This window comes from Corythoichthys intestinalis, chromosome 8 (assembly GCF_030265065.1).
Source record: "Corythoichthys intestinalis isolate RoL2023-P3 chromosome 8, ASM3026506v1, whole genome shotgun sequence".
Taxonomy (NCBI): Eukaryota; Metazoa; Chordata; class Actinopteri; order Syngnathiformes; family Syngnathidae; genus Corythoichthys; species Corythoichthys intestinalis.
Window position 1 is genome coordinate 51,261,562 of NC_080402.1, and position 26,404 is coordinate 51,287,965.

At 40.3% G+C, this 26,404-nt stretch overlaps 1 protein-coding gene across 2 annotated transcripts in view; it reads right to left on the reverse strand.

The window, feature by feature from the left end:
• Positions 1-5,651: 5,651 nt before the first annotated feature.
• The window catches only part of LOC130920244 (sodium/potassium/calcium exchanger 3-like), an 88,126-nt gene continuing 67,373 nt past the window's right edge, over positions 5,652-26,404 (reverse strand). The window contains exons 7-17 of one of the 2 annotated variants that reach the window (XM_057843308.1): positions 24,968-25,042; positions 22,196-22,221; positions 21,733-21,786; positions 21,381-21,511; positions 16,171-16,331; positions 12,959-13,217; positions 12,711-12,877; positions 12,459-12,573; positions 11,960-12,072; positions 11,115-11,180; positions 5,652-6,834 (exon numbers count right to left, since the gene is read on the reverse strand). In XM_057843308.1, coding sequence (XP_057699291.1) covers positions 6,682-6,834; positions 11,115-11,180; positions 11,960-12,072; positions 12,459-12,573; positions 12,711-12,877; positions 12,959-13,217; positions 16,171-16,331; positions 21,381-21,511; positions 21,733-21,786; positions 22,196-22,221; positions 24,968-25,042 — 1,320 coding nt within the window. In that variant the 3' untranslated portion in view covers positions 5,652-6,681. The remainder of the gene's footprint in view (positions 6,835-11,114; positions 11,181-11,959; positions 12,073-12,458; positions 12,574-12,710; positions 12,878-12,958; positions 13,218-16,170; positions 16,332-21,380; positions 21,512-21,732; positions 21,787-22,195; positions 22,222-24,967; positions 25,043-26,404) is intronic. The other variant, XM_057843309.1, reaches the window with a different exon arrangement.

Sequence of the window (26,404 nt, forward strand, 5' to 3'; positions counted from 1 at the left end):
TTTAGTTTTTTTTTCACTCCTTGCTGCTCCATATCGGAAAAAAAAATACCAGGATGCGGACTCGCAGAGGGTGCAAGGCGGGAGGGGGAGATTAAAAAGAGGGCGGGGCCACGGCGTTCATGTGCGCAGGCATGCACAGCGCCTTCTTTGTTTTATCCAAATTATTTATTTTATAACAAGTATTCCTTAGTTTAACATTCATACATCGTTTTAGTGTACATATGTAAATATATATTTATTAAAAATAAGTTCGCGAGAGAGAAGTCCGGCCCAACCAGACCCGAACGTAAATAATTGACATTTTGGGCCCGACCCGAATCGATCTATCCTCTACATCAGACAATAAATTTAACTCTTAGCATTAGCGTAGCGTTCATGTTAGCATTAGCTTCAGAATGGCGAACGTCCTCTTAAAACACTGGCCAGTTTAAAGCAGAGCCGCTTGGCTTTTCTCGTGAGTAAGTCAAGAGGAGAGCCAGTTGACGAAATGGCATTTAGCTATTAGCCCACTTCAGCTGTTTTGTTTGGTAAATGAGCAATTACTGGGAAATACTGACTGCTTGCAACTTCTGGCTTGACTCTTAGAAGAGTAAAACAAATCCCAGCCTTCGCAGCGTTAAAGGCTCGGACAACATTTTTTACATACTGTACAGTTTGTGGCTTCCAGGTGGGTTTAATTGAAAATGATGTTCTGCTTTTCCTGCTGAGTGTGTATCACAATCACCAAGTTGGCGTTGGAGTCCTTGTGGACCCTACAGTATGTGCTCGTCTATGTTCATTTGAAATTGTTGGAAACCTTTATTTTTTAGATAGACGCTAGACGCTGTGCCACGCCTTCAAGTAGGGGGCTGTCCTCCACTCCGATTCAGTTGGTCGAGGTTGGTCGCAGTTATTCAACACATGCAGCGATCCAACACCGGATTTAGGTTGAAAAAGTATGAAAGCTGTACTGCATACAAAAAGGAAGGATTGTCTCAGGAGTGATTTGTTTGAGGATTCAAGGTAATTATTATATTTTTTCTACCATGCATTTTGAAAAGTTGTGAAAAAAATCAATGGGAGAAATGGCGCTACAGCAAAGCGCGTCATAATTCTCAATATTTACGTAAAATAAATGCTAACTTCCCGTTTCTTTTTTGCTTTTAACCAAGAATCGAGACTGTTTTACATCCATATCTATAAAGAATTCAGGGATTTAAGCACTTAATATTATATACACAACGTAAAAAACTCTTTGTGGCCACAGTGGCTTAAAGACTAGCAGCACATTCAACATATTTATGTAAAATAAATGTTAACTGCCCGTTTTTTTTTTTTGTTTGTTTGTTTGTTTGCTTTTAACCATGAATCGAGACTGTTTTATGTCCATTTCTAAAAAGAAATTTAGGAATTTAAGCATTTATTCCGAAAAATGTCAACATAAAAAGCTCTTTGTTCTGATAGGGCGGCACCACAGTGGCTTAAAGACTAGCAGCGCATTCGACATACAGTATATACTGTACGTACAACAAATGCTAACTGCCCGGTTTTTTAGCTTTTAACCATGAATCGAGACTGTTTTACATCCATATCTATAAAGAATTCAAGGATTTAAGCATTTATTCACAAAACGTTCAACATAAAAAGCTCTTTGTCTGCGTTTCCACTCGGTCAGTTTTGACAGAGATAGGCCCCCATATTAATTAGCCACCCACCCCGTGTCCTGTCAATACCATTATGAAGTCTATGTTTTGGACTAAAAGTTTTTAATTTTACAGACGAAAACATGATGAGTAACTGCTGACTAAAACCAGACGAAATTTGTATGAGATTTCGTCGACTAAAACAAAAATTAAAAGGGCTGCCAAAACAAACACTGCTACTGTGGATTTAGGCATTCCTTCACAAAGACTTAAAACACATTTTTGTGTGGTTCAAGTGTATGCAAAACGGTTTATTGCAAGAAGTAGTGTCTTACTGGTTATGAGTTCCTGCCCAGAGATATGCAACAACGGGAAAAAAAAAAAACAGAATACAGAAACAATGAGCATTAATGATATGTTAACATTAACTACCGTAACTATAAACTAACTTACATTCTAAATACTGCAAATATAACGGGTTATTCTGGACATCTGTTTATGGGAGCATATCCCTTAGAAATATACAGAGCTGCAACAACAGTGTCGGAAATACATTAAAATACAAAATGTTCTGCATTGAAAAAGAAGCATGCAAACTCCGCAGCAGTTATACTTGTTCTTTGATATGTATTTTATACATACACACAAAAATGTTCATGTTGAACATTTCAAGTGTACCAGTGAAATAAACATTAGAGGAACGCTAACACTTCTGATTCCTTTTCACGTTCACAAAATATCCCAGACGGACCTATTAGGAAGAAATTTCATTTTGAGTCCTCATTGATGAAAATCAATGACATTCTCCATATGTTGTTTAAAGACATGCTAAAAGTGGCAAAACCGTTTACAAAAAAATGTGTAATTAGGCTCAAACCCAACAGAAAATGGCCACAAGCATTTGAAATTGAAAGGGATGTTGATCCAAGATTTTGATTACTGACAAGGAATTAAAGGGACAACATTATGTGAACGATAAAATGTCAATTACATTAGTCTGCATATGTGCTTCATCACATGCTGCCATAAAACACTTGTTTCTACGTATTCTTTTAAAATTAAATGGTAGAAAAATAATATTGTATCTTAGTACCATGATCTGTGGCAATACAATTCCAAATATACAATTCATGTACTGTATAAACATATATTCTTAAATATAAACATCAAGTCATTTTCCAGAATCCATTTTAGGTACAGTGCATCAACTCCATAATCATCATCCATACTTTCACTCCTACCCAGGCCTCAAACTGGTGGACACGATCTTCGAATAAATCAATTCCTAAATAAATAATGATTTAAGCCCTCCAATAAGATTACGCAATGTCATTGGCTCCTCTTCGTGCACACAAGCAGACACGCTTGCACACACACACACACACACACACACACACACACACACACACACACACACACACACGCAAAGCGTCTATAACCAAAAACAAAAACTCCCCCCAAAAATAAAATGTGTTACTTTTAACAAGCAATTCTTTTTAATATTGTCCAAAAACATCCCTGTGTGGGAAGACTTTTGCGTCCTGTGCCTGCCACTGAGAGAATCAGTCAAAACTAGTAAATAAAGTGTCAGTGCAAGATGCCACAAGGAAATCCATTTCATATGCAGATTTCATGAGAGGTAATAAAACTCAAAATGTACAGGGATTTACATTTAATACATAAGCGGAGTTTGACTTGTGTGTGTGTGTGGAGGGGGGGGGGGGGGGCAAAACATGTTGATGACCCTAAAACGCAGTGTCAGAAATAAAATTAAAATACTACATACATATACAGTGGTATAAAAAATTATCTGAACCTTTTGGAATTTCTCACATTTCTGCTTTAAATTACAATCAAATGTGATCTGATCACTGTAAAAATCACACAGATGAAAAAAACATTGTCTGCGCTAACTAAAACTACCCAAACATTTATAGGTTTTTATATTTTTATGAGGATAGTATGCAAACAGAAGGGGGAAGATAAGTAAGTGAACCATCACATTTAATATTTTTTGCCTCCCCGCCCCCCTTTGGCAGCAATAACAATAAGTCTGACACATCAATCAGGGCTAATCTTGGCCCATTCTTCTCTACAAAACTGCTGTAGTTCAGTCAGATTCCTGGGATGTCTGGCATGAATAGCTATCTTTAGGTTATGCTACAGTATCTCAATGGGGTTCAGGTCTGGACCTGGCCACTCTAGAACGTGTATTTTGTTCTTCTGAAACTATTCTGAAGTTGATTTACTTCTGTGTTTTGGATCATTGTCTTGTTGAAGCATCCATCCTCTTTTTAGCTTCAACTGCCTGACAGACGGCCTCGGGTTTTCCTGCAAAACATCCTGATACCTTTGAATACATTCTTCCATTAATGATTGCAAGTTGTCCAGGCCCTGAGGTAGCAAAACACCCCCAAATCATGATGCTCCCTCCATCATGCTTCACGGTGGGGATGAGGTGTTGATGTTGGTGAGCTGTTCCATTTTCGTCCTCCACACATGAGATTGTGCTACTCCCAAACAATTCCACTTTGGTTTCATCAGTCCACAAAATATTTGGCAAAAACATCTGTAGCGTGTCCAAGTGCCTTTTTGCGAACATTAAACGAGCAACATTTTTTTATTTATTTTTTTTTAAATAGCAGTGGCTTCCTCCATGTAGTCTTCCTATAAACACCATTCTTGGCCATTGTTTTACATATAGTTGGTGTATGCACAGAGATAATGGACTGTGCCAGTGATTTCTGGAAGTCTTTAGCAGACACTCTAGGATTCTTTTTTTACCCCTATGAGTATTCTGCGCTGAACTTTTGGCGTCATCTTTGGTGGACGGCCACTCCTTAGAAGAGAAGCAACAGTGCCAAACTCCATTTGTAGTCTCTGACTGTTGATTGATGAACATCCAGACATTTAGAGATGGTTTTGTATCCCTTCCTAGCTTTATACAAATCAACAATCCTTGATCGCAGGTCTTCAGACAGCTCTTTTGACTGAGCCATGATGCATATCAGACAATGTTTCTTATCAAGAGAATTCTTCCCTGGTGTGTGTTTAATCGTGGGCAGGGTAGCTTTGAACCACTCATCAGTGATTAGGTACACACCTGACTTAAAATGTTTGGTAAAAATTGGTTTCATTTGCTCTTTAAGTATCCTTAGGCGGAGGGTTCGCTTACTTATTTTCCCCCTTCTGTCATTGTTTGCATGCTATCCTCATTAATATATGAAAACCTATAAATGTTTGGGTGGTTTAAGATAAAGCAGACAATGTATTTTCATCTGTTTGATTTTAGAAAAGATCAGATCACATTTGATGGTCATTTCATGCAGAAAATGTGAGAAATTCCAGGAGGTTCAGATGCTTTTTCATACCACTGTATATACATCTTGACCCTGTTCGTGTTAAATCCTCAATTAAAGTCAGTTGTTGTTGAAGCGTTTGAAAGCTTAAGTTTGAAGAAATTCTAAATATCCATCTTGCCTCCTCAGGTGTAGTTTTGGCTAAGCAAACCAAAGAACCGTCTCTAAGGTGCGAGTCACTTGACCTGTCTGAAAAATAATTTTGAAGTACTTTGTCGGATTCTTGTTCATTTATTTCATCTTTGTTGCTTATTTTATTGCTTTACAACCTTTATAGACAACAACGTGGTCTTTATTTTGAAGGGGAAGCGCTGATTCCAACAAAATCCGTGAAATTTTTCAGTTATTTGTTAGTTTCAGGCCTCCGGAGTGGCTAATCTAGCGCGAGTCAATGGTCCCTGCTTAGGATGCCAATAAAAAACAATATTAATAGATCTAGCATAATGAAAAAAATTCAAAATGCAGATCATTGTTCGAAATACCCATACGACCAAAACAATGTCACACCGAAGTGCTGTAATTCATTGCATTCTGCTGCACTATATTTTTTAGAGATGTAATGCGACCACAATGGAGAGGAGTGTTTCGGCCACTCGTGCTCAGTCTGCTGGGGAATGCCTTTCCTTCCCGCAAAAAAAAAAAAAAAAAAAAAAAAAAAAAAAAACTGTGTGATATCACTCTGCCCTGCTTACCTAGACAGCCTGTTCCCTGCAGAGCTGCTGGATTACAAATGTTGATGTTCATACTATAATTATTGACATAGAATGGTGAACATAGCCAACACTATTGATTGCATGGGTCATCAGTGTTTCTCATGCGTGCATATTTTGTTTTTTTATTGGTAAGCTAAGCATGCACCATTGACATGCACTAGCTTAGCCGCTCTGGAGCCCGGAAACTAGCAAATAACTAACAAATTGCATGGACTTTGTTGAAATCTACTCCACCGACTAAATAAACCCCCGCAAACTCGAAGATTAATTCTTACATCAAAAAGTCTGAACTTCCTCTTTAAATTCATTTAAAAGAAGGTCAATTAACATGCAATGACATTTTTCAGACACCAGGGGGGTGGGGCACTGCCCGCCTTGCCGCCGCTCAATCTCCGCCTATGATTTAATATGTACAGTATTAGTAGCATTTATAAATATCCTTAGTTCCTGTGCCAGTGCAAAGCAAGAGATGATAGACAGCATGCCATTTCATGAGAAAAACACGGCAGAGACTTTGGAACAGTGGCGTGAGTTACAGAAGTGGAATACTTAACCGCAAATGTGATCAAATGAAAAATTATCACTACAAACCACAATTAGAGAATAAGAGAATTCCAGCTACTATCATTAATAAGATGTACATAAATGATAGATGTGTTTTTCAGTTCATAAAAAGAAAGAAATTCCTTGATTATATTTTATACAAACTCTGTAACAAAGAGTAACAATCAAGCTAAAAATTTCTCTTTCAGTCAGTCAGTTCCAGTAGCAGCTTCTTCTGATAGTGAAGTTCACTTTGTCCCAAGACCAGGTGCATTCGAATATAACGAGCAACAATCTCCGTTGCTGTGACTTACGCGCTTCTGTCCTTGTCGGTGTGCATTGCACCAAAGATAAATCGCTGGTAGCACAACCGTTGGTGCCAAGAGCAAAGTGAGGCCTGTGCTTGCCTTTGCCAGAAGATGAAATAGCAGAGGACGAGCAAGGTCAGTGGATGTCTCGGCACATGGGGAGGTTGACGAAGATGAAGACGTTGAACTCAATGAGGATAGAAAAACAGAGAAAGATAGCGTACATGACGAGGCAGGCCAATCCCAATTTCCAGTCCAAAGTCCATTTGTTCAGATGGACCCCCGCAACCTGTATTCAGGAAAAGACAGCGACAGACAACGCAAGTCAGTCAGTCAATCAATCTGTCTGTCTGTCCGTCCGTCCACTCAAAAAAAAAAAAAAACTAATCCAAGCCCTTCTTTGATCTAACACATTAAATTGTTGTCTGACTTGCATATAGTATGTGCATTTAATAGTAATAATGTAATAGTTTGTGCAAAGCTGATTATACATTTCACAAAATTTAAGCAAATATCCAAAAATATGCTAGACCTTATAATAAGCTGTAGGTGTCCATGTTTTAAGACTTAGAGAAAGGTTTGACAGATACATTTTGATTGATCCAAAATACATTTATTAAACAAATTTACACGGACACTCTACATAAACTTGATGGGCAAAAATCCTGCCCAAGATTTGTGTTGATCTAACAATCTTTTTTTTTTCCTTTGAGCATTTGATAAAAATGATTTCTGTTAGGGCCTTGGCCCCTCCCTCCTGAACCCTGGCCCACCTTGGGCAGGTGTGAGTGTTTTATTGATTTGCATGTTGGACGCCAGACGGGTGGAGCGGCCACAGCAGCTGGCAATGACAATCAGCCATCTTCATGAGCCAGTGGATGCCACCACCTCGTCACCCGATCAACTAGTCTGTTTACCACGTCAGTTGCGTACTTAATTATTTATCTGAATCCCGGCTCACGACTTTTCTCTTCTCGCCCCAGGTCCTGACTTTGCGCGCCCCTGTCGGATTCCACGCCTGCCTTTCTTCCGAGCTTCCACACCCCACGTCGGCTCAGCTACCCCGAGCAGAATGACTTACGCCCGCCACGTTATTGTTTGTGGTCACCAATAAAATATTATTCGCCACAACTCCTGCTTGTCTGCATTTGGATCCCCTCTCGTCGCACACCCTAACAATTTCGACTGACTAAATTAATATCATGGTCCAAGGAGGTGGTGAGTCTGGGTTAGGGTAACATTATTTAATGGATGGAAATCCTGTCTAAATTGTTCCAGGTCTATCAGATTTGAAGGGTACCTTCTTGCAACAGCAATTTTGAGATCTCTCCATAGGTGTTCAATATTATTTAGATCTGGACTCATCGATGGCCACCTCAGAATTCTCCAGCGCTTTGTCTCCAACCATTTCTTGGTGCTTTTTGAGGTATGTTTTAGGTCATTGTCCTGTTAGATTACCAATGACCTCTAACTCAGACAGTTTTCTGAAACTACATCCTACATAGCGGCCCAAAATATTTTGATGGTCTTCAAACATCATTGGACCGCCACCATGTTTGACTGTAAGCACTGTGTTCTTTTCTTTGTAGGCTTCATTCTTTTTTTCTGGCACTGGGTTCCTTGACAGTGTGCAAGGAGTCATGAAATACAGGTATTTATCAAAACGTTTTGGACCAGAATGTAGGGTCTAGTGTCAGAAAACTGGGTCTGTGTCAGAGGTCATGGGTGTTTCAACAGGACAATGACCCAAAACATACCTCAAATAGCACCAAGAAATGGTTGGACACAAAGCGCTGGAGAATTCTGATGTGGCCATCGATGAGTCTGGAGCTAAATCATATTGAACACTATGGAGAGATCTTAAAATTGCTGTTGCATGAAGGCACCCTTCAAATCTGAGAGACCTGGAACAGTTCGCAAAGGAAGAGTGGTCCAAAATTCCATTGAGAGGTGCACGAAACTTGTTGATGGTTATAGGAAGCGACTGCTTTCTGTTATTTCTTCTCAATGATGCCCAACCAAATATTGAGTTGATGGTGCCAACAATTTTGTCCAGCCCATTTTTTTGCATTCTGTATGAAATTGTGTATATTTTTGCTTCAGCTTTCTTTTTTTTTTTCCCAATGGAAATCCAAAAAATAAACACATTCATACTGAAAACATTTGTAATTGCGCTAATATTTGGGAGAAACTGTGTAGTTACTGGAAAAATTCCAGCGGTGCCAATAATTTTGTCCATGACTGTATGTGCTGACTGATACTGATGTACTTAAGTACCCTTTTGTTGTTTTTCTCGAGGGTTTATTGCCATCAGTGTTGTTTAGATGATAACGAAAATATTTCGTCAAACAAACAATTTGTTAATGACGATGAAAAGCTAAAAAATGTGTCTTGGGAGTCTAAAACATAACAAGATGGATGCCAGTTTTTGTCTGACGAGACAAGAACGAGATGAAAATTGGCCATAGTTTTCGTCCTAAATTCACATTGTGTGATATTTCCTTATCGTCCGCGTAATGTTGTGTACCCCCCCACACACAAATAAGGCCGAGTTATGCTTCCGCGTTCGACCTGCGCCGTCAAGGAAGACCTGATTTACGACCCTCCGCCGTAGCCTCTCTTGCTCCTCTGGATTTAATGATGTCGCGTCAACACGTGTGACGTGGCCCAAATGGAAAGTCATTGGTCCGCTCAGACTGTTGTTTACGATTCAGCGCGAAATCACCGCCATTGTCAAACATGATTTTGCTACATGCAAGAATGGACCAAGCCGACAAGACTATCAACGAAGAGCAAGTACTACAACTTCTTCAATGTCTCGTCTAGACATTATGAAGATTGCCAAATGGCAAGCGATTCGTGGAAGGAGACTGCAGAAAATACGGGGTTGGAGGTCAGCCAGCGATGGAATAAAAAAATGGAAGAACAACCGAGACAAGTATGTGTGTGTTCGGAATCGAATGGCCACACGAATTGGTGACAGAGTTGGCCAAACACTGCCAGCTTTTTATCCCTTCATGTCGTATTTTTGGTTGGTGCACTTCATCATTTATTGTGTACATATGTTTGCTGTGAGTCTTGACTTATTTGCATGTCACACTTCAAGAATATAAAGAAATAAGCATAGGTTTGGTGTCAAGAGTTGTTTTGATGTTTAATTTTCAACGACAGACAGTTCACACTCGATACAGCATCACTGATTGAGAGTGCCTCAGTGCTTTTACGATAACTTTAAAATCAAGGCTTCCAACGCTGTTTGGGAAGTTCCATATCCGCCAGAAATCTGCTATAGCTTCCCACTAGCTGGTTGTAGGACACGGCAAACAAATCGGGCTGGAGGGCTTTGGAGACCTCGGACAAAATGCTGGAAGCAGTGCTCGACGCCAGTTTGAAGCTAGCCGCCACAGCTTGCTGGTTTCCACCCGAGGCTAGAACTCTTTGGGCGGCATTAAAAGTCTGCCAAACCGCCTCGAAACCGTCTTCTGCGTCGCCTGCGCCTCAACATTTGTATGATCAACATTTATTCAAAGTTAATGAGCTCAAGATCCACATTCAAGCGTTCTATCTTGCGTTGTTTATTTATTTTTTTCTCCGTTAAAATAGACTAGAGGAAGTCAACAAGAATGCCCCAAAACTGTACAAACATAACGCCACACCCCTCTAGTGGCTTGGCAGTGAATTACAGAGCAACGCGTTCCTTCACCGCAGAACTATCGAATGCTCATTGACGCCGTAGTCACTTCGCCATCACCGCAATGCAGGAGCATAACTCAGGCTTTACTCATCGGCCGGTGAATTAGCGTGTGTCCTCTCCAGTCTCCAGACTTTTGTGAAATACATATTAGGTGCTGCTTGGAAAGTGTTGTTTTCTTATCTTGGCGAGATATGCCATGTTGGTTTAGCCTTTAAACGTCTGTACTGAGTGATAATCACACACTAAAAGTAACTAGTAGCATTAGCATAGCGTTCGCGTTAGCATAAGCATTTAGCGTGGTGAGTGTCGTCTTAAACTTTTTAAACTTATTACATACAGTTTGTGGCATCCAGGTGAGTTTAATTAATTGAAAATAACGTACTGTTTTCCTGCTGAGTGTGTATTATTATCACTAAGATGGTGATGTCCTTGTAGACTCTAAAATGATGTGCTCGTCTGTCAATGTTTATTCAAAATGGTTGGAAACCTTTTATGTATTTATTTATTCATGGACTAAAACTTTTGAAGTTTATAGATGCAAACATTTTGAGTAATTGCCAACTAAAACTAGATGAACACACACTTTCAAATGACTAAAAATTGACGAAGACAAATAAGTATTTTCATCCAAAAGACTAAGACTAAAACGAAAATTAAATTGTTTTGGGCTGCCAAAAACAACACTGATTGCCATTGACAGGTGTCAAAAAAAAAAAAAAAAAAACGTTTTGAGATGGGTTTCTCTTTTTTTCTGCTTATTTTTGCGAAATTAACGGAAGACCACTTGAATCAGGGGATTGCGTTAATATATTGTATACATTTTCAATAGCATTTAGGCGTGTTAATAGGTACTAGAATAGGTGGACCACACTCACAGTGAAGAAGACTGAGGCCAGTAAGAGTCCAACTGAGAATATGAGTCCCCTGCTGTTAAGATGGACCTGAAGAGACAAACATTACAGTTTGAAGTAACCTGTCATTATGGTCCTAAAACTCTTTGCAAAGTTTAGACACAAAGAAAAATGTACTGTCACACTGTAGTGAGGTTTGTCGTGTCTTGATTTCCTGCTTTATTTTGAAGGTGTTACCTTCCTCACTTCAAAACACTTGCTTTTCCTCATGTTCTCCCTGACTACCAATTGTTTCCACCTGTTTTTTACTTTCTGTGTATAGACAGGTCCTCCTTTTTTTTTTGTGCCAGAGTATCATCATGAGCTGACGCGTCATCTTAGCCAGTTTTTGTCCACAGCCAAAGAATTCTTTTCAAGTGAATCTGATCTTAAAGAATTTTGTAAACCGTTTGAGTTGGTCTGGTACTTTGATAGCGTTTTTGTCCTCCTTAGTGGAATGATTTTTTTTTTTTTTTTTTTGTTAAAGATCTTGTTTGTTTTTACGCTGAGTGAGGGTTTGTAAAATAAAGACTTTTTTTTCTGAGTCCTGCCTTGAGTCCAGCCCTGACAAATACACCATGTATACTGTATTTCTCCTATGTGCCCTGCAGGGTTGTAACTTGATGTAATACATCATCATAATACAATCCCTTGAGTCATTATTAACCTAATGATCGTATTCTCATTAAAGTAAAGAAAAAATACATGTTTTTGTACAGCATCAACCTCACTTCTGACAATAGTTTATGTCATTTATAATCTTAGCTTTGTTCTATTCTGGTCAAAGTCCATCCTAGTCCTCTCTGGAGGGGGTCTGACAAAAAACTCACATTGGAGCCGTAGTCTATGCAGAGTGTTTGCACTGCCCATGGCAGGCCCAGGCCCACCAGGATGTCAAACACATTACTGCCAATGGAGTTGGAGATGGCCATATCTCCCAGACCTGAGGCAAGGAGAACAACACTGTCAAGATCTGTGAGCCATTCTGCCATCTGCGTATGTACCCATTGAATTTCTTCACCAAGACACAAAACTCTAAATAACAATTACATTTTGACATGCAAAATATAAAAACAGTGTAAATTAAAAATGCTTTGCTAATTATTTTTTTAGTACACTAAAAAGATAAAATACGAAATGTTCAAACTGAAATTTGTATACAGTATAGTACTGTATATACTCTACCCACACCTTTGTGCGTCACACACTGTATTTTCAGATCTAGACTGCTGGTAGGTCAGTCAGTAATACACAATCTGCATTGAAATTCTTATCCTTATTCTGAAATCACAGTTTGAACTGTTATAAGTATTCCATTTATGGACATACCTTGCCTAGCAACTATAACACTGGCCATGCAGTCTGGAACACTGGTGCCTGCTGCCAGAAAGGTGATGCCCATGATAACATCAGGGATGCCGAGAGTGAAGCCAATCACAGTAACCTGAAAACAATAGTGATAGTTACTGAAAACTATTCTGCATTGCAATTCTAAAACACAACAATACAGTACTACATACAGCATATACCAAGGCAGTGTTAAATGAGGATAGTGAGGTTGATAAGTAATACCAGACTGACCATCCAGACCATAATGTAGGACAGGCCAGCGATCCATATTGTTGCAGTTAAGAAGGTGACCATAAACCACTTCTCCCAGCGCCTCTTGCCGCAGTTGGGCACGGTGAAGAAAAAAAGCAACGACAACGGCCACATGGTTAACCACTTTAGCTTGTTACATACACCCGCTGGGGAAGATAAGAAGAAGGGGGATGGAGTCAGTAGTCTTATTAGCATGACCCACTGTATTACTCGTTCCAAAACATCACCTGGAGCTTTGAAAGGTACCAAGGGGCCTTCGTTGCCATCTTCTCCATCTCGTTCCCCATCATTCTCATTATTCTCGTTATCCTCGTTTTCATTCTCTATCCCAGAATCCAGTTGCTCGGATGTGTATCTCCCGTTCAGGCCCTGCTCTGCACCACCATTCTCTAAGCTCTGCCTTCCCTGGGCCCTGGCTGCTGAATCAGAGTCTCCATTGGTGATGTAGTTGACTCTAGTCTCAGTGGTGTTGATCACTCTTTGTCTCTGCAAATGATTAGAAATGAAATAATAAACTACCTTGAGCTATGACTATGAGAATACTATATTTGGACTTGTGAACAAAGCTTTTTATATACAGTCGTGTGAAAAAATTAGCATACTCTATGGAAGTGTGTTTTCTAACATATTTGGTCATATGGATATTTAATATCAATTTTACCAATCTAGGGAGATTCAAGTAATAGAACTGAAAAAGATTTTTTTTCATAACTTTCTGTAAAATGTGATTTTAAATAAATGCAATTTCTGTTGAGGAACATATTAGGACACCTCCACGTTCAGTCCCACTTAAAATGGCTAAAATCACACACAGGGGTATCACAACAGGTGCACATGATTAGAACATCATTACCCAGTGTTTTGAAGGAGGCTTGCCTTATTTGAACCTCACATTTAGGTTGATGTGTCCCTGACTGTTGAAGTGAGAGAAAACACCATGCTGAGATCAAAGTAGCTGTCCGAAGCCTTCAGAAAGAAGATTGTGGACATTTATGATTCTGGTTAGGGATTTCAAAGGATCTCAAAAAGAAAATAAAATCAGCCATTCCACTGTCCGGAAAATAGTCTACAAGTGGAGGACATTCTAAACAACTGCCAACATGCCCAGATCTGGCCGTCCAAGCAAGTTCACCCCGAGAGCAGACCGAAAGATGCTAAATGAAGTCTCCAAAAACCCTAAAATGTCATCACGGGACCTACAGCAGCCTCTTGCTACTGTTGATGTGAAAATGCATGCCTCTACAATCAGAGACTTCACAAGTTCAACCTTCATGGGAGGAGTACAAGGAGGAAACCTTTGCTCTCCAAGAACCAGACTGAAGTTTGCCAGAGTGAATGTAGACAAAGACCAGGACTTCTTTGGACAGATGAATCTACAATTGAATTATTTGGACACCAGAACAGAGGACATGACAGAGGCATTCCAGGAAAAGAACCTCATACCAACTGTGAAGCATGTAAGTGGAAGTGTCATGGTTTGGGGATGTTTTGCTTTAGCAGGACCTGGCCAGCTCACCATCATAGAATCCACCATGAATTCTATCGTGTATCAGAGGGTGCTTGAGTAACATGTGAGACCATCCGTGAAAAAAATTAAAGCTCAAGCATAACTGGACCCAGCACTATGACAATGGCCCAAAACATACCAGTAAATCCACCAAGGACTGGCTGAAAAAGAAGAAATGGAGAGTCCTGGAATGGCCGAGTCAAAGCCCAGATCTTAATCGCATTGAGATGCTTTGGGGTGACTTGAAACGGGCTGTATATCCAAGAAACCCCTCAAACATCTCACAGCTAAAAGTATTCTGCGTTGAGGAGTGGGGCAAACTTCCTTCAGATCGATGTCAAAGACTGGAAGATGGCTACAATAGGCCGTCTCACTGAAGTTATTTCAGCCAAAGGGAGTAACACTAGCTATTAGGTGAAATACCTAATCGCCTAAGGTTAGGGTGTCCTAACCTTTTCCTCAGTTAGAATATGCATTTTTGTGATACACTGTATTTGGTTCAATGAGTAAAACAATGTTAATTTTTGTTGTTTACCTGCAATTAAATCACTTTCTTTTCCAGAGATAAAGAAAAACAAGATCAGACATTGATATGTGAAGATTTCTTAATAAAGAACTGAATATTTAATCGGGTGTCCTAATTTTTTCACATAACTGTATATTGGTAAGGTGAATAGCTTTTTAGTTATAGCCTATTAGTAGTGTCATGCATAAACGCCTTCAATGAATGATCGTTCATGAAGACGTTCATATTTTGGGCGAACGTGAACTGAATGCATCATGTTTTTGTCTCATGAACGTTACTGTAAATGCGCTCATTCTAGCAGTGATGAGCGGCGTTCATAACCTCGTTCATTGTCAAATATTAGTGTTGTGCAGCAAAGAACATATGCGACTACCGCGGTATATGTGATGTCAACTCGTTTTTTTTTAATGCACCGTAACTCTCGCGCACATCTCACTAGAATAACAAATAACAGAACAATGTCCCCCAAGTCTCATCCCATTGGCTGTGTGAACCCAGGGTGATCATGGGACACTTAGTCCGTATAACACATTCATGAGTTCATAATTAGAGCCTTTCCGAAAAAACTGCAGATAAAGCCATAAGCTAAAACCACTATTATAAAAAACAAAAAAACTTAATAGCGGAATTTAATAGCTTTATTTAGCATCTTTGGATAATATTTAAACAAGATGCATCAAAACATACTTCCACAACATCAATATGGTGTAAATAAATGCTTAATGGCACGGGGAAGACGCGATGAGAGAGAACTTTCCATCGTGTGCGTAAATGACCAAAAGTAATTACAAAATTCCTCTACTTATAGGAAGTTTTTAGTGTTCACTTTGGAATCGCTGGATTTGCGCCAATTTGTAGTGTTACGCGCATGTGCAGAACCGCTAAGTTGCATTTTCTGACGGGGTACAAAATCTGACAGAACACTTGCCCGGTACCAACATTTAAGTGAGTTGTACCAACAGGTCAGTACCAAGGCATATTTGAAATTGAATACAAAGATTAATCTGACACAGTTTGAGTGGATAAAATAATTGCTGTCTGTGGTTTTAATATCGACTTTGTCAATAATAACAGCAATTATTGGCAGAAGAAAGAACTACAAAAGTTTAAAAAAATTTAAAAATTAAAAAAAAAACCATGAACTTGAGTTCAAAATTTTGAATTACCAACTATGAACTGAACAGTTAAGAAAATGTTTATCTCATATGACATGATGCGACAAAAGTATGTTATGCTTATAAAAGTATGTTTTGTTGAGGTTCGTTTGGTGCAAAAGTTATTCATCTGGTTTCCCAGACAGAAATATAATGCAGAATACTGTGTGTACTATACAACCCAACCATCAAAGGTACAAATTTAATATTCGCTCAATAAATATAGTAAAACAAATTTATACAGTAAAGTACCTCATTGATAAGCAATCGAGATGCCATTGTTAGGCGGGTTCTTGGGGAGAAATGACTGGTAATCATAATCCTCATCCCAGCTTCAGAGAAAGTCAATTGGTGTGGATATGCAGAAAGAAGCTCATCCACCATCAATACAGACGGCTTATTTTGGAAGTTAACTGGGAAAAGATGAAACACAGTTTCCATTTGTCATAAAAGTGTTAAATAAATGATCTTACTAATCATTTGGGGAAGAGATTAAATGGAGTTAAATAAAAATTAAGTGAAGACTTCTAAAACATTTTCCAGAAATTCTGGCTAGTGACCATTTCAAACCACGAGGCAAGAGTAGCAGGCTGTGGCAGTAAAAATGGAGGCACCTTAACTAAATGACGAAGAGCTAAACTATATTATCATCGTTTTAGTCATGAACAGAAATATGCATCATGAAAGTAAGATGAGCAGAGTGCATGTTCTGACCAGCTACTTTGGTAGTACCGGAAAAGGCTCTATTAACAGCAGCGAGCTCTCACAGGCCAGAAATGGAGCCTTTATTTCAGGCACCGAACGAGATCCAGTATGCGAGAAGCATGACCTGGCGAGCATGTGTAATCAAAATGATCTTGGTCACAATTAGGGTTGCCAATTCCCTGAAAAAAAAATAAGCGACACCTCATCGGTAGAGCTGACTGGCTTGATAACCGCTTGATAACCTTTAATGGTTTTTTTGGATGTGAAAAGTGATTCTTTTTTTGAAAAAATATATATAATTACATTATAAAAATTTTACTCAAAACGGAATTAATTAGGTACATATTTGAGTTATACAGTATACAGTGCCCTCCATAATTATTGGCACCCCTGAAAAAGATGTGTTTTTTAGTTTCTAATATATATATATTTTATTGAAATAATATGGGACCTTAATGGAAAAAAAGAGAAAAATCCAACCTTCAATACAAGTGCATTCATTCAATGGGGAAAAATCCCACATAAAGAAAAAAATATTTGACATTAAATAATGTGTGTCACAATTATTAGCATCCCTGGTGTTAATACTTTGTACACACAAAAATACACACGGTCCCAGGCTTCAACTGGGACCGTGTGCTTTGGTCAGATGAGACCAAGATTGAGCTTTTTGGCAACAAACACTCTAAGTGGGTCTGGCGTGCCACAAAAGATGCGCATGCTGAAAAGCACCTCATACCCACTGTGAAGTATGGGGGTGGGTCAGTGATGCTGTGGGGCTGTTTCGCTTCCAAAGGCCCAGGGAACCTTGTTATGGTGCATGGCATCATGAATGCTTTGAAATACCAGGACATTTTAAATCAAAATCTGTTGCCCTCTGCCCGAAAGCTGAAGATAGGTCGTCACTGGGTCTTTCAGCAAAACAATGACCCTAAACATATGGCTAAATCTACACAGAAATGGTTCACCAGACACAAAATCAAGCTCCTCCCATGGCCATCTCAGTCCCCACACCTTGTTTTGTTGGCAAAAGGGGGTTGTACAAAGTATTAACACCAGTGCTAATAATTGTGGCACACATTATTTGATGTCAAATAATTTTTTCTTTATGTGGGATTTTTTTCCCTCTGAATGAATGCACTTGTATTGAAGGTTGGATTTTTCTCCTTTTTTCCATTAAGATCCCATATTATTTGAATAAGAAAAAATATATATTAGAAGCTAAAAAACACATCTTTTTCAGGGGTGCCAATCATTATGGAGGGCACTGTAAGCACATGGAACAACAATAATTATCAGCAATGTCTTTTTAATACAAAATATACTGGAATTAAATCTGTCCAGCTAAATTTAAAATTTTAAATCTAATTTAACACTTAAGGTATATAATACAATTAGTGAAAATGGAGTACACAGAGAACAAGAAAACAAATTATCATCATTTTAAACATGCTTTTTACTCTCGCTTCACTCAAACCTCTCACAGTCTCTCCCACACTCTTATGTTGTCTTCCGTTAGAGACACTTAGATACTGTACATATAAAATAGGTAGAGGTCTGAAATTTCAGTCATAGATGCACACCACTTATAGAGATAATCTAAAAAAAATAAAAACGGAACTCACATTGTATGCTCTTTCAATATTTTTATTTGTAATTACTGGGGTTCAGAGTTTTTTTTTTTTTTAACCCTGAGTAAATCAGTGCTAATATTTAGTGCAGAAGCCTATGTTTGCAATTCTGGAGGTCAGGCGCTTTCTCTAGTTCTTCACCAGGTTTTCAAATACGGAAACTGGGATTTTGGCCCATTCCTCCACACAAATCTTCTCTAGATCTGTCAGGTTTCGGGGTTGTCGTTGAGAAGTTTCAGCTTCTTTAAAAGATTTTCTATTGGATTGAGGTCTGCAGGCCACTCCAGAACCTTGATATGCTTTTTACGCAGCCACTCCTTGGTCGGCTTGGCTTGACTTGAGCTTCGGATCATTGTCATGTTGAAAGATCCAGCCACGACTCATCTTCAAGTCTCGGACTGAGGGAAGAAGTTTGTGGCTCAAAATCTGACGATACATTTCACCATTCATCCTCTGCTTTATACAGTACAGTGGTCCTGTCCCCTTTGCCGAAAAGCAACCCCGAAACAAGAGGTTTCCACCCCCATAATTCACAGTGGGGATGGTGTTCTTGGGATTGTACTCATCCTTCTTTTTCCTCCACACACGACATGTAAAGTTTGCACCAAAAAGGTCTACCTTGGTCTAATCTGACCACATTAATTTCTTTTATGACCCCCCTATATCAGGGGTCCCATCTGTCCCCATCCCAATTTAATAACGACCGCATTCTGGACGAATGAACCCTGTGCCCCTGCTTAACACACCACTATCCCTGTCTACTCTAGATATAATACTACGGGATGGATTAGAATGTATGTCATAGAAATCCATTGATTGGACTGCTAGCAGTACATCTTGTTTGTGTATATAATATATCTATGTGCGCTTGTCCTCGATAATAACGTATTACTAGGCCGCGGGCGCAGCACATTTGTTCCCGGAAATATTAGCCCCCACACGAGCAAAGATGACTGGAAAACAGACGTCTTTGGAGATATTTTTATGGCGAAAAGGGCACCTGACGAGCCTACAACCTCGAAGACCCACGAACTGCGAAGGAGTGGATTCGTGACCTGTTTGTGAATACACCGAGTTATTCGAGCATGTCTGTGCAACAGGAGGATCAACTTGTAGAGATCGCAAATGACGGCGACCTTATTAAACGTACATTTGAGACAACAACTCTACCGAGGTTCTGGATTAAAGTCATTCCAAAATATCCTGACATCGCTACGAGAGCATTGAAAACCTTGCTACAATTTCCAACATCGTACCTTCGTGAAGCGGGCTTCTTAATTAATGCTTAACGACAAGGCGAAGTCGTTAATGGTGAGAGCGCTGTGCAGTTGTTGTGTGCAGCTAACATGGCAGGATGTATCTGTTGAGAACCTTTCTACAAGTCCTTCAATGATCAAACGTATGTTAATATTCCTTTCTTTCAAGAAAGTTTGTAGTGTTTACTTTGGAATCACTGCATTTGTGCATTTTCCGGCTATGTTTAACATTACGCGCATGCGCAGAACCGCATCGTTGCAATTTTTGATGGGTTGCAAAATTTGTCAGAACACCGGTCCGTGAAAAAAAGACCCAAATAACACCGGTCCGTGGTGCAAAAAAGGTTGAGGACCCCTGCTCGATATCATTCAGATGGTCCCTGGCGAACTTCAGACGGGCCTTCACATGTACTGGCTTCAACAGGGGAACCTTCTGAGCAATGCATGATTTTAAACCATTGCACCGTAGTGTTCTACTGACAGTAGCCTTCAAAACTGTGCATCCAGCTCTCTTCAGGTCATTGACTAGCTCCTGCCGTGTAGTTCTAGGCTGAGCCCTCACTTTTCTCATCATGAGTGATGCCCCATGAGGAGATGTTTACATGGAGCCCCAGTCCGTGGTAGATTATCAGTCATGTTTAGCCCTTTCCATTTTCCAACAATTTCTGCAACTGTTAATTTATTCTCACCAAGCTGCTTTCCAACTGTCTCATAGCCTTTTCCAGCTTTGTGGAGCTCACCTTTTTTTCTCTGGTGTCTTTCGAAAGCTCTCTGGTTTTGCTCATGGTAGCAGTTGGACTATGACTGACTGTGGTGTGTATAGGTGACAATATTGAGCTCAGACAGGTGGTTGGTTACTCATGGGGTAAAGGTGGACTTTTTTAGGGTAGACTGACAACTCTTTGAGTGTCATAATTATTGCTGATTCTCAGGGGTACAAATACTTATGAACCCCAGTAAATTGCTTATAAATTATTTTTAAAAAAACACAATGTCATTTCTGGATTTTTATTTTGAGATTATTTCTCTATGAGTGGAAATGCATCTAAAATTGAAATTTCAGACCTGTACCTATTTTCTAAGTGGGTGAACTTGCAAAATCACAAATACTTCTGCTCACAACAATACTAATTTAACAAAAAATGCCACGCCGACACATATGTGCCAGCTTTGCACAAAGTCTTTCATTTGTTCGACCGGGACAGTATGTGGGGAATTTTTTTTTTTGCAGCTCATCTGTGAAGATGCATTTGCTCTTAGGCATTTTGGGGACGGTGGAACACTGGTACGACGTGTTTTCTCTGTTCCCGAGCACAACAGACCCAACCACTGGGCAGGCTCACTGGAAACATGTCACAGGCAGCACAGTACTGTAGTATTCTGTGCAAAACGTCAGTCAATTTCAACACACTAATTAATCCAGTGAAATTAATGAAAATCGGACACTTTTATAAATTACTAAAACCCCGCCGGACGCCCCAGACAGGATGTAAAAAGTGGACATTTCCGAGCAAAAGAGGACATTTGGTCACCATACTAGAGCCAGCATTTTTGGGGCTGATAGCTACATGCAGTATCACGTAGCAAAATTTATTTTTTGCGCTTATACTGTATACACCACTGATCATTCGCATCTGTTGTTTGTTTTGTTGAATAGTAGTGGAGGTGTACGGATGAGTGCTCATAGTGCAGAGGCATTGGATACATATCTGATTCATACCGCCTTATGAAAGAGTCCCAGATTGGATGTGAAAATTTTGTAATTAGACTGTCACACAGCATGAAAATATCAGCTATGGCCCCCCAAAAAATCTGAATTGACCTGCGGTGTGAACGAAGCCTTAGACTGGGGTAAAACAGATATTGTTACCTTTCTTAAGCAGGACTGATGTAGCGTCGCAAGTATCATCATCCAGATCAGTGCTTCCTGTCAAACCATTGACCAGATTCACTGAGTTTTTCTTACGACGGTTGAGGTAACTCTGGACTCTATTGTTAAACCTGCAGTGACAGAAGACAAAATACACTTACAGTATATTGTACAGAAGCTGGACTTATAAGGATGACACTTTTGTCGTGGTTAATTAACGCACGTTCTATAAACATCATGTGAAGTATGACACAGTTTTTCAAAACCGGAAAATAATAAGCATATTTCAGTAAGTAGGCCATTAAATGCAAAGAGTCTATTCACTCGATTGAAGAATTCAAAGGTGACTCACTTCATAATGAGGATGTAGATTGCATACATCAAAAGTAGGACAAGAGACTCCCACCTAGACAAATGCAAACACAACAAGTCATTCATAAAATTTATATGTACACATATTTTTCATTGTATTTATATATGTATGTACATACTAGGAGTGTAAATCACCAATTTAATGGTGACATTACAATTCTGCCGCGATTTGAATAAAGGACCTTCAACTGACTTTTAAGGCAATAGTGCACATTTGACACAATCAATTCCATTTCATATGATGTAATAAGAAAAACAAAGCCATTTTGATGTTTTTGATAATGTGGTTGCTGTAACAAATCGCAGACATTTGAATGACAGCCATTGTTTTTAACTGAACGGCAAATAATGACTATATTAATTAAAGTTTTGCTTTTTGATCAATTTTATTCTAATTCACCAATCGACACATCCCTAGTATAAACAGTATATTATTTTCTTACCAGCACACTTTCTCATCGTAGATGAACTAGAGAGACAGAAAGAAAAATGTTAAAATGTAATCTGTTATTTCATTGTATTTGACAAAATACGTTGAATTTTCATTATTTATGACATCATCATAAATTGATATTTTCTCATGGTAACACTATAATAAATATACTTACGGTAAATGGCAAATGGGGTGCACTTATACACAGAGCTTTGATCTACACCATCACAGTGCCCAAATAAGTGTTTTGTGGGTTACATTTACCCATTTTTGCACACATTTTTACACCTGCGGGTAGTGCTACTTCTTTACAAGACGCTGGCATACTATTTACTGTCAGGAATTTAATGTTCAGTGTATTGGCCAGGGACATCGACAATAGTGGACAGCGGGAATTAGAAACACTGACCCTTTTGTTTACTGGACGAATCACTCTGCCAACATTGCAGCATCGCCTTGTTTTTAATACAATTTGTATCTTAAATCAGTGGCTAATGGCAGTTGATGTTTCATTATTACCCTAAAATGCACCCAAACTTTCAAGGTGAACCATTTTTTACCTTCTCTAAACCACTGAATGCACATATCCAACTGTTTAACATTTGTTTTTGCAAAACATTCGAATTGCAAAATCTACATGTCCATCAATTTTCTCCTGCTTATTCGGGGTCGGGTTGCTGGGGCAGCAGCTTCAGTAGGGAAGCCCAGACGTCCCTCTCCCCAGCCACATCATCCAACACTTCTTGGGAATAACAAGGCATTCCCAGGCCAGCTGGGAGACATACTCTCCCCTGCGTGTCCTGGGTCGGCCCCACGGCCTCCTCCTAGTGGGATGTGCCTGGGACACCTGACCATGGAAGCGCCCCAGAGGCATCCTAATAAGATGCCCGAGCCACCCCATCTGGCTCCTCTCAATGTGGATGAGCAGCAGCTGTACTCCAAGCCCCTCCCGGATAACCTTATCTCTAAGGCCCAGACACCCTATGGAGGAATCTCATTTAGGCCGCTTTTATGCGGTATCTTGTTCTTTCGGTCACAACCCCAGCTCCTGACCATAGGTGAAGGTTGGAGCGTAGATCGACCGGTTAATAGAGAGCTTCACGTTTCGGCTCCGCTCCTTCTGCACCACGACGGACCAATGTAGAGTTCGCATCACTTCAGATGCAGTACCGATCCACCTGTCAATCTCCCACTCCATTTTTCTATCACTCGTAAACAAGTTTCCAAGATACTTGAACTCCTCCACTTGGGGAAGGACCTCATCTCTGACCTGGAGAGGGCATTCCACCCTTTCCCGACTGGGCAGCTTGTTCTCGAAATTTGGAAGTTCTGATTCTCATCCCAACTGCTTCACACTCGGCTGTGAACTGTTCCAGTGAGAGTTGAAGGTCACGGCCTGGGGGAAATAAACAGAACTACATCATCTGCAAAAAGCAAAGATGCAATACTGAGGCCACCAAACCGGACCACCTCAACACTTTGGCTGCGCCTAGATCGTCTGTCCATGAAAGTTATGAACAGAACCGGTGACATAGGGCAGCCTTGGCGAAGTCCAACACTCCCCAGAAACGGATCCGACTTACAACTGGCTATGTGGACCAAACTCGGACACCGGTCATACAGGGACCGGAACACCCGTATCAGGGATTCTGATACCCATACTCCCGGAGCACACTCCACAGGACTCCCGGGGGTACATGATCGAAAGCCTTCTCCAAGTCCACAAAACACATGTAGACTGGTTGGGCGAACTCCCATGACCCACCTTAGAACCCTGCTGAGGGTATAGAACTGATCCACTGTTCCGTGGCCAGGACGAAACCACACTGCTCCTCCTGGATCCAAGATTCGATTTCCCAACAGACCCTCCTCTCCAGTACCCCTGAGTAGACCTTCTCAGGGAGGCTGAGGAGTGTGATCCCCTATAATTAGAACAAACCCTCCGGTCCCTCTTTTTAAATAGAGGGACCATTGGTCTGCCAATCCCGAGGCACTGTCCTCGACGTCCATGAGATGTTGCAGAGGCGTGTCAACCAAGACAACCTCACAACAGCCAGAGCTCCGGGCAGATCTCATCCACTTTAATCACCTCAGTGACTTCAACCAAAGAGATCCGCCTCGGAGTCCCCAGGCACCGCTTCCTAATGGGAAGGCGTGTCAGTGGAGTTGAGGAGGTCCTCAAAATATTCGGCCCACTGACTCACAACATCCCGGGTCGAGGTCAACAGCGCCCCATCCACACTATGCACTGTGTTGGTGGTGTACTGCTTTCCCCTCCTGAGACGCCGGATGGAAGCCGTCCAGAAATCGTTATCCATGGTCTCACCAAACTCATCCCATGCCTCAGTGACCACTCGAGACCGCGTGCTGCTTAACCAGCCGGTACCCATTAACTGCCTCTGGACTCCCACAGGCCAAAAAGGCACGATAGGACTCCTTCTTCAGCTTGACGGCATCCCTCACCGCTGGTGTACATCAGCGAGTTCTGGGATTGCTGCCACGACAGGCACCGACCACCTTGCGGCTGCAGCTCCGGTCGGACGCTTCAGCAAAAATTTGCATGTGTAATCCTGAAATGCCGTCCGAAAAGCCCAAATACTTTTTTGAGTGTTTTGTTCTGCATCATAGTTATTTTTTGCAGACATTTAAAAATGAGATAATCGACCAGAGGGGATAAAGATCAAACAGAATGCTTGAAAAATATTACTCATCTAGTTTGCAGAGCTCTTGAAACTCCGTGCATGAAATTTGAAGGTAGCAGGGTCTTATAACGAGTCCTTACCGCAATAAGGGCGGCGATTGAAAAGGTATAGTAAACAGAGTCCCGAAGGAGAGCCCAGTGAGAGAGCTTCACAGCCTGGAGGGATACAAAGAGATAAATATATATGGCATAATTACAAATTAACTGTTTTGCAGCATTGTTACACACATATGGTATGTACAGATGTAAACACAAGAAATGTTAAGATGGACTCTTGTATCAGAAAGCCAACAACACTTTATAGCATGCAACATGAAAAGGGTATTGGAGTATTTTTAAAATAAGAGTTAAATGAGGCACCAATCTCTGCTCAAACTTCTTGTTTCCCACCCCAATCTCATGCTGAGATTGGGAGTCAAAAGTTACATCTTGAAGGTGCCCCTCCCAGCAATGCATGCTCTGTGCTGCTGAGAGCCAAACTTGAACATATTTTATCAGCACCGAGTTTGTAATAGATTTTAGAGTGTGCCTCTTTCTGTAGACCACAGAGCGTGATTTCAATTTTTTCCTGAGGTTAGCTGGCGAACAATGTTTTTCATTCAAACACTCATCTGTTAATGGCAGTCACGCAGTAAATCTACTTTCCCCCAGTTACACATAAATGACAGGTAACATCTACATTGTTTTGGGAGGAGCTGAGTGTTGTCCGGCCTAAAGAAAGCTTGTAAAATTTCAATAAAAGGGTTCCCAGGATTGATCCTTGAAGAAATCCACGGGCACAGGCAGAGTTTGCCTTTTTTTTTTTTTTTTTTTTTTTTTTTTTTGGTGGGGGGGTGGAGGTGGGGGGGGGTTAAAACATGTTTATGCTTGCGCCACTCTCTAAGCAATCTATGACTGCCAAGTGACAGCGACAGAAATAGAACAACATTCTCATGTTAACCTAATTTCTAAGTAGTAGTAGTTGATGTCAAAACTGATAGAGAATAAAATATATATTAATAAGTTTGTAGTTTCATGCATTTATTATGAAAGGTTTTATCAGTTAAACAGTGAAAATTAGAGGAAAACTTTGCACGTCAATTAACAGTGTGCGCCCCTGAATCTTCTGCTTGCGCCCTTAAAATTTTAAGTTAGGGGCCACTGTGTTAGTCTGGAGCCCTGAGAGGGTTCCCAGGATTGATCCTTAGAGAACTTCACGGGTCAACAATAGAGCTGTGAAAAATTATCATCTGGCTATATATATCGCGATCCTATATGTCACAATCCGAGTATTGCTACTTTTTCATAAGTATCGATAATTTAGAGCCGGCCACAAGCCAACAAACTAGAGATGTCCCTGTCTGATTACTCTCCGTTCTGCTGCTTTTCTTGGTCGGCAGTGCACTCAAGATTGCTTGTTAAAATAACGATGTGTGACTAGTGTTGAGGCTTTGATGTTGTCAGGGAAGCCAGGGAGCACTACATTTGAAAGATGCCGTATTGTTGAGCTTGCTCAAACAATTGCGGTAGTGTGAGTGG